This window comes from Idiotropiscis lumnitzeri, chromosome 5, assembly GCF_059441095.1.
Source record: "Idiotropiscis lumnitzeri isolate Australia: NSW breed Sydney's pygmy pipehorse chromosome 5, RoL_Ilum_1.0, whole genome shotgun sequence".
Lineage (NCBI taxonomy): Eukaryota > Metazoa > Chordata > Actinopteri > Syngnathiformes > Syngnathidae > Idiotropiscis > Idiotropiscis lumnitzeri.
Genome location: NC_142395.1, coordinates 19154406 through 19168737, shown reverse-complemented (window position 1 = coordinate 19168737; position 14332 = coordinate 19154406). Strand labels below are relative to the sequence as shown.

Genomic DNA, 14332 nt, shown 5'->3' with positions numbered 1-14332 from the left:
GTTGCAATAAATTATGCTGCCTCTGCTAATACATATTAAAGTCTTAATTTTTGACAAACCCCTTCATTGACAAGCACGCATTTATTACCATTTTATGACTCATAAGCAGAATAAAATGGACCAAAGGAAAACTGAAAGACAAGTTAAAAGAGATGTCAATTAATTCAAGGATGAATAAAATAGTAACCTCCACACAGAATATAAACAGACATAATAGTTGCCGTATATGGAACGGACGGGAGGAATGGGAAGAAGACGCGAAGGAGATAGCTGGGAGAGCTGTGAGGATGTCCCATGGGGTTGGATCTCTACAGCATCTGAGCATATAAATAGATGTCGGCCTTATTCCCAAAGGAAGGCAGATGAAAACAGAAGCGAGCCCACCGGAGAAAAGCAAGAATGCGAGAAAATCCCCAACCCGAATAAGGACAAGACATTCCGGCGAGAAGGGGAACACATATGAGCTCGTTAGTTGAGATTTTGGCCACATTTAACATGATATTACATTATTTATGTACGATAAGCGTGTGTCTTGGGGGGCTCTGAATACAAGCGGGAAGCTGCGGATTGAGGATGGAGTGAAATCAGGCCTCTTATTTCACAGCTCGTCGTTTTGCGTCACGTCTATTGATTTTTTTGTGTGTGTGTGTGTGTTTTATTCTGCTTCTCAAAAGATTTGTTATTTGTCATTTTTAATCCAACAAATACTCTGGACAAAGAATGATTCGTATTTTTAATGGGCATAATGATTTGTTTAAATATGCAAATGAAGCTAGTAATACGCCGCGTGTGCCTCTTGGCAGTGCGGTGAAATTTGAGGGTTTGAATATAGCTTGAATAACGCTTTGCTGAGCAATAATGGAAGTATATTTAGAGCAGAGTGCAGTTCACTGTTGAATGCGCTCAAGCGATTGTCCGGCACTCTCTCCGTGCGCTGATGCATTGAGATGTGGTCGTGTATCACCTGAAAACCATCACCCTAATAAACTGAGGGAAATCAAAAAGAAACTCGTAAAACTTTCAATCGGTTTGAATCATAACAAAGTGTTTCTATATGCAAATGGCCTTTCTTTTCTTTGTCGCCTTCACTCAGCGCGTCCAGTTCATGTAGCTGCTTGCAGAGTGTACGTCTACATTTTTAGTATGCTGACCGCATAGGGAAGCCAGATCAGACACATCACCCCTCTGGAATCAAAAACACTTGTCAAACTGTCACTGTTCGGTGTCTATTTTTTTTTCTTCTCAGGATTCTTTCTAAACATGTCTGGTTTCACTTGACTCAACTCTAGGAAGAGTTCCAAAGTAGCTGGCCCACTTCCTTGTGTGTGTCCCAAACGATACATTTCAAATCCAAACCACACGCGTTCACCTCCATTGTGATGTTACGTGTGCAATATCTAGTGAGTTGCACACAATTCAACGTCCGTACGAAAAATTAACCATAGCAAGCGAGCATGTCTCTGTCCGTGCAAGTCAGTATCCTCTCGAATCGAATGCCGAATCAGAATTTTCGGATTCATGTGAGAATGATGGCATATTGTTGCAGTCAGCGTGGTGTGAAGCGACACCATGTTTGTGCGCATATGGGAATGTTTCGCCGGCGAATGAGATTCACATTTTTGAAGCAATGAGTCAATAAAGCCCATCTAGGCAGTATATCAGCACCTTTGGCCTGACAGACTCGCAGCCAACAAGGTATGACAATTTAAACGTTCTCAACGACACAGATATGTCCCTCCTACGTTGCCTTCCCAAATTTGGCCCCCCATGAAGATTTCTGTATCTGCTTTCATTTCAGTGTCAAGCTTCCTGGGAATCCGCCTCCTTCACATTGGAAGCACTTAATTCACAAGACAATGCGATCCACCTCATCCTGCCGTCGGATCGAAATATCAATTACACTTTAAAGCTGTCATCATCATCATTTTCCGTTTCTCTCGATTGACCTGAGAATCATTTCGTTAATTTTTACTGATTTTCATTTTCATAATGGGACCTGCCGAATAGAGGGTGCCGCCAAGTCTTAAAATACAGGTTGCCTATATATATGATATGCTAATAAAGAAAGCAGGTGGGCTGCTGTCTTACTACACATGCAAGACTGTAGGTGGTGAGCGCAGAAGGTGTCAATGCCTCAACGCCCGCGTGTGCGCGCGTGTGTGTGTGTGTGCCTGAGTGTGCGCATACAGTATGCCAATTGAGTAGAGACAGTTTGACAAGTTAATCCTTTCCCGGCACCCTAATGGGAACATCCCCCCGGGCCGCTTCACCTCTCCAGAGATTATTTTGCATCCCAACTTCCTCCTGTCAATCTGGTGGCCTCGGGATGGTTTGTGACACACATAACTGACATCTGGTTTACATATGACGTCAACCCAAAAGCAGAACATTTCAGTTTGGCAAAATACCAACTCATAAAAAAGGTTCCTTCTTCTTAAAAGGGCAAATTGAGGACAATTGGAATCTAGTAGGTAAAAGGTAAAAAAAAAAAAGGGTGAGACTAATTCTCAATTGTGGTTGGCACTAAAATGATATGATGAAACCCACTCTGTTAGTTTCATAAAAATCCCTTGGGGAAGGTTAATGCTCTCTGAGATTATTTTAAAATGGTTCAGAGACGTCTTGTGTTTAGCACTTCTGCCTGACAGTCAAACGATTCGCATTTGGACTTCGTTGAGTCTGCATGTATTTTGTCATAATTGTAATAATGTGGCTTTTCAACAGGTACTTTTTTTTCCCCCCACACTCCAAAAACGTGCTACCAAAATGAATTCATATGTGTGAATGTGGTGCGAATGGTATTTCATGCTTGAAATATTATTTTAGTCTCGGTAGCTGGCTATTCCAAACTTGCCCATGTGCATTATATCATCTTATCCATCCATCCATTTAGTTCCGCTTGTCCAGGGTCGAGCCACCTCATGACTTCTCTCTCAATTCTGAACTCCTCTCGGATGACTCACCCTGGCACACCTGTCGGAGGAAAATCAATTTGGCCTGTTGTGCCCGGAATTTTGTTCTTTTGGTCACAACATATCTTATTCTTTAACGCGATGTAAAGCGATGCAAATCTTAGGCACGGTACTGATTCTTCATCCAGTGCAGCCGATTACGGCAAACAAGAAGAAGTTAGAAAAACACTCACTTTGACTTGGAGACAAATGTAATGTAATAGCAATTTTATCCCGGCGCTGACTTTCTTGCACAGTCAAAGTGAAGGTATGAGCACATGTGCTGTATATGCAACCTTTATAATTTATTCATCAACTCTCCAGCTTCGCCGCAGCTTATGCTGATCTATCAATTATTCAATCTATATTTGTCTCCACAGAATAGAGTTCAAATTTCCAGTGAACTTTGGGTTCCTAATTCAAGGCCGAGACAAAGCACCGGTGAGGTTTGCACACGGCAGATGACCTCAGATCAGCAGGGATGTGCAAATGAAGACAAAGTTCACCGCCACATTGGCCGAGCCGAGCGTCAAAATGGGCTTCACCTTTTGACATTATCAGCACAAAACAGCAAGAGAAACTCCGCTCACTAAAACGTAAAGCACAAGAGACCAAATATGGCTCCACAACAAATACGTAAACGTCTGCCAGCATTAATGGCAGAAATATCTCACGCCAAAGATGTTAATATAAATATTCATGATTGTGATTTCTCCGCTACCTAAAATGACGACCCAATTTTTGCAGGCACATTCGTATTAGACCCAATATGGAATATTTTAGTTGAGCTTGGGTGTGCGTCATGGATTCTGATAGTTTTGGGCGAGAAGATTAACTTTAAAATATTTTTTGCCAAATTTACATTGTTTTTCTCCCTGCTTTACTTTACAAACTAGTTCTGGAATTTAAAAATAAAATTAATTTCCAGTCGATAAACCACTACTTTTTCTAACCATGCTTTGAACTTTATGGCACGGTTGAAGTATGGATTTTTACAAAGATGCTTCATGTGGCCAATAGATTTAGCAATTGTCTCGCCACATCTGACCAATGAAATTACCCAACACGTCACAGTGGCCCAACGGAACTGCCTGAGACTGTGTTCAAACTGAATCTTGATATCAGTCATTTGCATAATTCTGCGGGAGGTTTTGAGGACATTTATTTATTCTTTTTACCACAACTGAGGCGACGCAAAGAATGAAGCGTTAAAGTGAATGGTCACACGGTGATGACGTATGAGGTATAAACCGGGCCGCCAAGTTTGCCTCTAAAAATAAATAAAATAAGTTCCTGAGTGTTTTAATATATCAATATATATCAAGTATGACATTTTATTTCAGTTTGTATTTTTTTTTTATTGGAAATAACATTTTTGTTTTTACTACATTATCATAGTACTATCCCATGTGGCCTGACCCACTTTGAAAAATGGAGCGCTCACTCGTTGAACAAATATTTGCGGCCCTTTAGCATTAGGAATAAGATAAGATGCGTTTTCAATTTTCTGTACAAAACGCAATTCTCAAATTACGGATCTCATCCAATTCCATGCCAATTATATTCCAATTTTGGAACTACAAGCCTGAACTGAACTGAAGACAGTCAAACAAAGTCAAGGTCTCACAGCTCCGTCAAAAGAGAGACTCACCGGCTTGGTGGGTATTGACAGTGACGTTGATCAGCGCACGAGCCGCCACGCCAAGCCCAGATACACCATTCACAGCCTCCACCAGGAAGGTATAGTTGGCAGGTGTCGCAAAGTCCAGTATGGCCACCGAGATCCCAGTCAGACCGAGTGGCCGGGGAATGAATCTCAGGTCTGGCTCGCAAGGATCGCACTGCATCCCGCCGCCTTCCCCATCGCAGCGCTGACACAGGACATTGTAGGTGATGTCGCTGCGGCCTCCTGTGTCACTTGGAGGCATCCACTGCAGAAAAAGCGCCGTGTCATTGATTAATGACACCAGGTTCCTGGGTGCCGATGGAGGCCCTGCCAAGAACAAGATAATATGTCATGCCGTGATATTACAGCGTGTTTTGATACCTGTGCATGATGTTGCAACAACAACTTCCTGAACCGATTATCCTGTTCAGGGTCACGGGGAGCTGGAGCCTATCCCAGCTGACTGTTGGCAAAATCCGAACCTCGGACTGGTCGCCAGTCAATTATAGTGATAAATGGAGACAGACTGTCAGTAAAAACACTTTGAACCTGAGAAGGCAAAAACCGGAGCGACGTCACCTTTCAAGAGGTGACAATGATGATGAAATGAGCTGCAATGCCCACTTTTTGTCAAACTCAAGACGACGACTTGGTTTAAAAGTGAAGTGCAGAGGAGGATCTTGTATCAAACTACTCACACTCACAAAACAAAACAAAGCCCTCCGAGCAACAAGCAGTCTAAATTTAAACCCAGAAATATACGTGTGAAGCGTCTTACTTGGTGATGATTTCATCTGGCAAAGAGAATACAACTAAAGCAGCAAGTGCGTATTTAAGTGCCATGTGTGGGCGAGTTGGTGGGTGGTGGTCAAACGCTTCAGTTTCTTATTCCAGCGCTGCGGTTGCCAATTAAAAAGATATTTACAAAAACACATTAACTCATGCAGGGGGGCTATGATGAAGGGGCATATTTACATTGTTCACAATACTGCAAATATAAAGCAGAAGGAGGGAGGGGTTATTATCATTATATTATTTATTAATTATAATAAACGAGACACCGTGAGTGAGAATTTTGCGGCGACTTCAACTGCACTTACTTGTACAAGCCATGGTGGAGGGGTCCTTGTTCGCCCTGTAGAAGGCTTTTTCACAGTGACACATGGTGGCGGCCTGGTCATGGCTGGAGCTATGTGGAGGACACTGGGAGCATTTCATGTTCCCAGCATTCGGCTTGAAGAAACCAGGTTTACATGCTGGAAAACGGGAGAGGCAGACATGAAATTTAAAGAAAAATACTCTTGAAAACTTGTCACTTTTTGGGGGGGGGATTTAGATTTGTAGTACAAACTGTCCGATGTAAATAATGCAATTTTTTGAATTGCAAGCTCACGAGCGGTTTTAAAAAGTAACCTTGAGAAAACGAGCATAGTTTTTAACCTGGATTTGCGTGTAGCATGAGAGCTAAAATGCTGCTTTGCCATTTTGAAACTTTGGCTTCATTAATTGACCCGAGACTGCAGCACCGAGAGCTCTACTGGGTTCAGATTCAGTTCGGATTTCCTTCAAAATGAACTTGATTATGTACAAAAAAAATGCATGCTTATTTGGACAATGAGATGAATTTATATTTAAATAGCATCTCAACGAATTTTCAATAAAACCATGAAAATGAGACAAAAGTGCTGACTTTCAGCATTGTTTAGTTTGAGGTTGCACAAAAATATGGCACATGAAAATCCATTATGGACAATTTCTGAGCTTTGGCTGGCCTCCAATTGCAACCTTCAGTTTTTGTGGGTCTTGCCACTGACAACTTTCCCTCCGTATGTCAAAAGAGTCTTATCCAGTATCATGCCCACAAACAAGTCATTGAAGACTATTCCATGCTTTCAAAATACGTTGAGTTGCTTTTCACAGAGGACAACTCAGGGATGATAGCTATATACTTTTCTTATTGAAGAAAAATACATGGAGATGTCAATGAAGCGAGTTTAGAATATGGCGCAAACAACAGCTAACATTCAAGAACAGGATAGCCCGATTGGATTACACTTAAAAATACAAATACAAAATCGATAAAATGGCTTTAAACCCTGAAGGGCAAATATCATATTATGATGAAACCTCTTTAATTAAAGCCTAAAGGCTACACTTCAATCATATCTTGTCTTATTAAAAAATGCATTATGGTGCATAGAGGCTAAATTCTGAGAAAACAAAATCATAAAAATACTCAGCTAATTAAAAATAACAATCCTAAAATGTGCACTGAACCTTAAATAAATCCACTTAAAAATCAGTATGCTGAAAATGTAAGCGAGATCCGAAGGGTTTGTGGCGTATACTGAAGCAGGATACATGACTTTTTTTGTGTGTGCAGTGAGAGTTTGGACATTCACATGAGGCAAAACAGATGCAGTTAAAAAGGTAATATGGTTCTTAACTTTTCAGGAATTCCCATGAGAACTTCTCTCTTTTACAGCCCAGCGTTGTATAGAGGAGAGTGACAATGTTTTGCTGCAGGAAGCCCAAAGTTTTTGTTGACAACTTCTTTTAGAGCGTCTTATAATGGAGTCTAAAAAAGGCCTATGTGCCGCAGTCAGGCTAGACCTTGAATATCTGATGTAAAATTCATTGCAGTCCATCTGAATATTGCAGCGATATTTTACTCCGAGCCACAAATATCCATCCCATGATGCTGATGTTTTCGACACACACAGTACGGCAAACCCAGTCACAAAGATACGAAGGTTCTCTATGAACAGAGTGATTGACAGACAAATGTTTTCAAGACGCAGTTATCAGCTCATTTGTTTGTGCTATTGGCTTATTTCATACCTAAAAACTGAAAGGGTCCAGAAATAATAGTTTAGAATTTTGCATAAAAAAAAAATCCCATCATAATTCATGTTTTCATGCATGTTAAAAAGCTATTAGCACAGTAACAACCTGACAGTAAGTCCTTTCCCTCAAACTATATCAACATATTTATCATGGGTCATTCTGCTGAGGAACCTTTTTACCGCCCTTTTTCATTGTCTCAACCAGACCTCCTTTCCTATCAGGTCATTTTTCTCAGCCATCATTTTTGGATATTTTTCAAAGCAGACCAATTGACCACTAATATTGTAGTTAGAGTTGAATTTAGTCAGAATGCATGCAAGGGTGTAAATTATGGTGCACAAACTAGAGCTGCTCGATTATTATAAAAAAAATAAAAAATAAAATAAATTAAAAAAAAAATAAAAAATAAATAAATAAATATATATATATATATATATATATATATATATATATATATATATATATATAAATTATGATTATTTTAGTAATAACTGAAACCACAATTATGCAAACTATTTTTTGGTACAAAACAAAAAAAAAAATATGAATGGAAACAATAACCAGACTAATCAAATTTATTTTATCTTAAAATAGTAAATTTAAAAAAGGTCGAAATGAATACATTTGTGTATGGTTTCCTTCTACAAAGAAAACAATCGTTTTCCTTGCTATACACTTATGAATCGCCATAAAAATTCAAATAAAACATTTCAAAAGAACACTCAAATTTTAAATTCAAATAAACACACTATAGAATTTGACATTGTAAAATCAGTACTATTTTAACAATCTTATAATAATACATACTGTATACACAATAATAATAGTTTTGTTTTGTTTTTTACAATTATGCCAGTTATCCATCCTTTTATTTTCAACGCCACTTGTTTTTAAGCTCGCAAGGCGCTATGGCCAATCCGAGCTAACTTTGAGCGATAGAGTGGCTCGTTGCCAGGCACATATTGAGGCTGAGAACCACTCACACTCCCATTCTGAGTGGGAACTGAACCCACACTGTCAGGCCAATAAACTTCTACTCCACCTATGATGCCTGCTACATGTACAGAGGCAGTAAGCGTATGCGCTTTTTTTGCAACTAGCGCCAAAAAAATACACATCTTTGAACTTTGCAAGATGTTGATCAATGCTGAGGCTATCAAAAATAAAACATCGGTTGTTACTGCGACTTACTCGGTTATAGAACGGAACCTCCCATTGACATTGTTATCATGAGACTAATATCGATCTAACTTGTTTGTCACAAAAGCAAGCAAATGTGTTGCACTCGGGATACATTTGTAATTAGGGATTCTCGGCAATGACAAAACAAATTCCAAGAGGTAGGTGACACACTAGGAGTGACAAACAAAAGTACAAAGGACAAATGTGAGTCTGCAAAATCAAATGTACAGACTGTAGATTATTTGATAATGTCTGTATCTGTGCTGAGAGAGCGATTTAAAATCACGCTCATGCTTACTCCTGGTGAGAAAAGTTTTTTTTCCAAATTTTTCCCAGCCACTGACCATTCAACCATATTGGCTTGCATGTTACACCGTGCCTATGTTGAGCTTGTGCCAAAGGCGAGAAACAGATTTATTTGCGTTTGCAGCTGTTTGTTGCACTCGGCTAGAAGGTACGAAGATCACCTTCAGAAAGCAATTTCAATCCAATTTGTTCACTATCACTTCTATGGCATTTTATAAGCCAGGGCATTCTTATTCATGAAAGGCACAATTTTCACAAAAAATATGTATTCACAATGCAAACCAATAGTGGCCTCATCGAAAAAAAAAATAATGCAAATTTGCTTTAGAGGCTAGAAACTTCCTCAATGGAGGCGAGACCACCGAAATATAATTTAAGAATACTGCACATGAATCGTTGGATTAACATGCGGTTCGTTATCCCCTCTCCTTTGGTCTGTCAATTTGTGAATGGGTTTACAGTTGTAAATGAACTAACAACTCCACTTTCTCAAGCAAACAATCAAAACAAGAGGTAATTTCTTTGACTTTGTTTTTATAGACAGGAGTGCTGAAAACAACTCATTCTTTAGAGCTGGGGTCTTCAATCCTGTTCCTTGACGGCCTGTGTCCTGCCTGTTTTCCATCTGTACCTGCAGCAACACACCTGATCAAATGATTCAGATGATCTAGCTTCTTCAGCCGTTGGTGATTATCTGATCATTTGAATCAGGTGTGTTTCTGGAGGGAGGGATGGAAAACAGACAGGACACCGAACCTCGAGGAACAGGATTGTCAATTTGTCATTAACTAGGAATTATTGACGCCATGGACGTGATTTTACCATTGTAAATATTAAGGTTGAAGTCAATTATTCACAACATTGTTTGTTGTGAACCTGTGGTTTCAAAAGTAACGCATGGAAAAGACTTTTATGGACTGCGACAATACAACGATTAAACGAGATCACCTGCAGGGGCTTCTCATGCACATTTGCATGAATGTAATGACATACTTGATAAGAGTTGTATGGACATGAGGAGCCGGAAGTTTTCTCTTGGCTTTTGGTTGTCAGAAACAGATGGTGCCAGAAAGCGCGTTGACGCTGGTCTCCCGGCTTTGATATGCAGATGGAGAGTTCACAGGGAATGAGTGATGCTCCAGTCTGGGAGGGTGTGTGTTCGAGACCGGCGTAAACATCGTCGTTAATGGACAATGACTCAGATACAAGTAAGAGAGTGTATCGATTTCCTCATCGCTCATCCAACCCAATCAATCCAGGGCCTGGAGGCACGAAAGGCGAGCAGAACACAGTGCAAACCAAGGAAGGTGAACTGACCTTTGGCACCGAGGGTCACATCCAAAGATGAGAAAGAGAAGTTGTGCTGGTTTTATGGTGGTACTCGATTAATATGCGTCACCGTTCAACTCGGTGTGTTCATCACAGGAATTTTGTAGAACATTGCCTTAAAGATGAAAAACTGTTTTTCCTTTGGACTGCATATAGTGTGTTTGATTCCGAGCCAGTGAGGCGCCGTTGGCGAGATTTCATGTGGCACCCTCCTCCATCGATGAGTTACACACATTTACTAAAGAAGTCCGTTTTTAAATGTTACCGTTAATTTATAAAATAACACCACACCACCACGGAGCATTTTCTTAATTTTCTGACTGTTTTGTTATTGTCCAATAAATGATGTGAGTGTTTTGCTGTTGCAACATCTTACACTGCAAAAAAAAAAAAAAAACTTTAATCGGGCATTTTAACATTTTAAATGTTTTTAATTGTCTTTGTAGCATTTCAAAACAAAACAGTTGTTGCTTGTGTTCTGAACTCAACTTGAAGGGGGAAAAAAATGTAGCTAATTGTTTTGGAGCAAACATGCATGTTTTGTTGTGCTAACATTGTTGTGATAAATGTCAATATTTTACATTTTAAAATCAAATTACTGCATCAGCCCCCAAATTTGTGTTTTTTTTTTCAGTCTAATTTGACAGACCAAAAAGGATCGACACATTCACTTCTCTTTCTCCCAATTTTACCTTTTTTCTTCCCTGTGCACTTGATAATTTGTCATGTTCAGACAATTATCAAATTCATCCTCTTTTCATTTTCTCCACAATCAACAAAGCTGTTCCTGTTGTTTTAACGTTTTACTAAAAAGTACAAAAATTCAATTTTTCTTACTCATTCATGGAATAAATTGATATTCATAAACCATTCAAAGTGCAACTGCCACCATCATCAATATAGAGACACACAGCAACTAACCCAGGCAATGAAGAGTTCATTGAAAACAAATGATGCACGGCGTGAGGCAGAAACACTGATTAATTCACCTTGACCCTCTTCTCTGTATATTTTCATTTATATTTGCTCGTCCTTACTCTTGACTTCAAATTGAAGGCGTAACTGCAAAAATGCGTTCAAATAATTCTATTAAAGGTGAATTTTCATTTTCATTTTGGCGCCCCCTGCAGGCCACGGTGCCCTTAGCATCCGCCTACTTGCTGAGCAAGGCAGCACTGATTTCAATGACTGTCCCCCCCCACCTCCCAAAAATGCCGGATTTGTAATAATTACTCTGCAAAATAACTCCGAGAGGCTCTTCAGTGAGACAGTAAGAAGAAGCACGTCAGAGACTGCGATCTTCTGTTCGAAATGAAACGTGAGCCGCTCGCCGCGTAACATGACAGTGAAACGACTGCAGCCAGACTATTTGGATGCGAAAACGACTAATCGCTGAGCACGCTTGTGGGTTTTTGATCTCATTTGCATCTATATTGGGATTCAAGTCATGTTCCAAAAGACATCTCTATTAGCTTCCCCTGTAGTTCAGGGGCTCCTCCGGAATATGATGGTGTGATGAAAGGATATGGAACAAATAGCATTACTACTATGATGTTGCCTTATCTAGGTCATGATATAACCAGCCTATCTTTGAGTAATCCTCTGGTGGCTGACGCTGAATGAAAGGACTAGAATAATCAGGCACTCGACAGAGATGTCAAAACAGTCTGGCAGCATGCTATGGGGTTGGAAAGCGGGGTTTGATAAGGGCTGATACCTTTGTTTAGGCTGATGGGAGTGAGAGACGGACATGTTGGAGAGAAGCTGTGCTCATATTTGGGAGCGCTGGGGTTTTCCCTATTCGCTCTCATTGGCTCTCTCTCCCCCTCTCCGGCTCTCACTCGTTCCCCATGCTGCCTCTCAGACAGCTTTGATCACAGCTCCCTTTGAAGCAGTGTTCCAAAATGAAAACGAGGAGAAAGCAGAAGTCATCGCAAGTTCACGCCTAAACTTCCTGCAACTACTTGCAAAGTGCATTGCTTTTTTTTTTTTTTTTTGACTGCAAAAGTTCACCAAGTCCAATGACATTTTTATTTAATTTGAACTAAATCACTGATTAAAAGACAATGCAGTAGGATTACCATTGATTACATTTTCTAATAGATTTTTTTTACTGATGTCACTGATATAACAATTGCGCTTGTGAGACTGAATTTTAAAAGGTGTTGTATAAGCCAGAAATAACGTTTAGCATGCATGCACACATTCGGGCGGGCGCACGCACGCACACACACACACGCAGACACACGCAAGAGCAGCCGACTCAACTCCCTACAAGACAAAAAGCTTTGGAAAATATATTTTGTAAATATTCTTCCAAAATTTGGCTTAAAATATTTAATCATTATTAATTTTATGATTTCCAAATAAGATAACTCACGAATAAAAGCTGATTAATTGCACATTTTGTATCTGTTATCAAAGTGTAATACTTCCGACAAGATATAAGTGGACAAATCTTTCTCAATTATTTTCTGTTTCTTGCCCTGAAGCCAAAAACATTCTGTGCTGGCCCCAACTCTGTGCTGTCACTAGTAAGAGTGTAGCAAAAACAACGATTTGAAACAGAAAATGTGTTTTTCTTGTATAATGTTTGAGTGCAAGAAATCAAACTGAATCCAATTTTTACACTTTGAAATCTTCGTAGATACGGATCAAATCGTCAAAATATCCATCCATCCATTATCCAAACCGATTCTCCTGACAATTGTCGCGGGCGTGCTGTAGCCTATCCCAGCTGTCTTCAGGCAGTAGCTGGGGTACACCCTGAACTGCTTGCCAGCCAATCACATGGCACACAAAGACAAACAACCATTCAGACTCACATTCCCAGCAAGCGACAATTCCAGTGATTCAATGAACCTACCATGCGCATTTTTGCAATGTGGGGAAACAACCGGTGTACCCGGAGAAAACCCACAGAGGCACGGGGAGAACATGCAATCTCTGCACATGAATTCAAACCCTTGACCTCTGCACTGCGAGGCAGATGTGCAAACCAGTCCGTCACTGTGCCGCCGAGAGCGACATCATCAAAGGAAAAGCCATCGTTTACAGCACTGATAACTTCATTCAAATGTATGTAAAATAGCAACCTAACCGTAACACTCCTATACTTGAATTATAATTATTCCTGCAACATCTCAAAAATTAATAAAAAACCGACTTGGGCAATTATGCTACTAAGCTATGGACACATACTGTAAGTTTGTAAGGACCAGGTGATTTGATGCTCCAACAAATCCTGTCCTGTTCATTGAAGTGGCTGTCAAGATTCGCGTGACACTGGTGCTACTCTGGCACAAAAGAGAAAGTCAAACTACTGTCAGCAGGGGGGCACGCAAAAGGGAGGATAAATGTAGGGCACCGGCTCGCGTCTCATCTGTAATCACTTGTGACAGGCCTCCCGCGGATTTTAACCACACTTTAAAGTGTCACAAATATACAGAGAATAAATGTGAACGATACAAAGATGAAACAGGAGAAGATACAAACACAGTCGCTAATAAACGAGATATTAGAGCTTGCCCTACATACGAGCTGCGCTAATGACCCTTGGCTCTTTGTAAAAACTGCGGTTAGAGCATTACCGCTGGGTTTGCATCTGAATTTCAACCGGGTCTGCTGAGACTCTTCTTTCATTCTGTAAAATAAATGACAGTATGTGCACTTCAACTGTAACTTTGCCGGGCATCTTAATTTACTGCATGCTTTCATTACTACAGTATGTATGAGCCTTATAAATGAAAAAGAGGGTTGAGGGACTTGTGGAAAGGACAAGACGCAAGCTAAATTAGAAGTGGAACTAACAAATGAAGGCAATTAGCCAGCTAGCCCCTCACTCTATCTGCACTAATTGAGAAAGCAGGCCAGCAACTATCCGGAGCAACCCAACAGCTGTGGTAAACTTTTCGTCGGACTCTCGGGGCACATTAAGTAATGCTGATACAACTAATTAGGGTTCCATATCCCAAAAAGCCTTTTACAGAAACCTTGCGGTATTTATCAGCGTTCTCTGGTCTCATAATAATAGTTCATAGATGGGTTCGCC

At 40.2% G+C, this 14332-nt stretch overlaps 1 protein-coding gene across 3 annotated transcripts in view; it reads right to left on the bottom strand.

Moving 5' to 3' along the window:
* LOC148337161 (ephrin type-A receptor 6-like) overlaps positions 1-14332 on the bottom strand; it is a 46168-nt gene that overhangs the window by 11743 nt on the left and 20093 nt on the right. For all 3 annotated transcript variants that reach the window (XM_088297227.1, XM_088297229.1, XM_088297228.1), the window contains exons 7-8: positions 5718-5873; positions 4603-4944 (exon numbers count right to left, since the gene is read on the bottom strand). In XM_088297227.1, coding sequence (XP_088153353.1) covers positions 4603-4944; positions 5718-5873 — 498 coding nt within the window. The remainder of the gene's footprint in view (positions 1-4602; positions 4945-5717; positions 5874-14332) is intronic.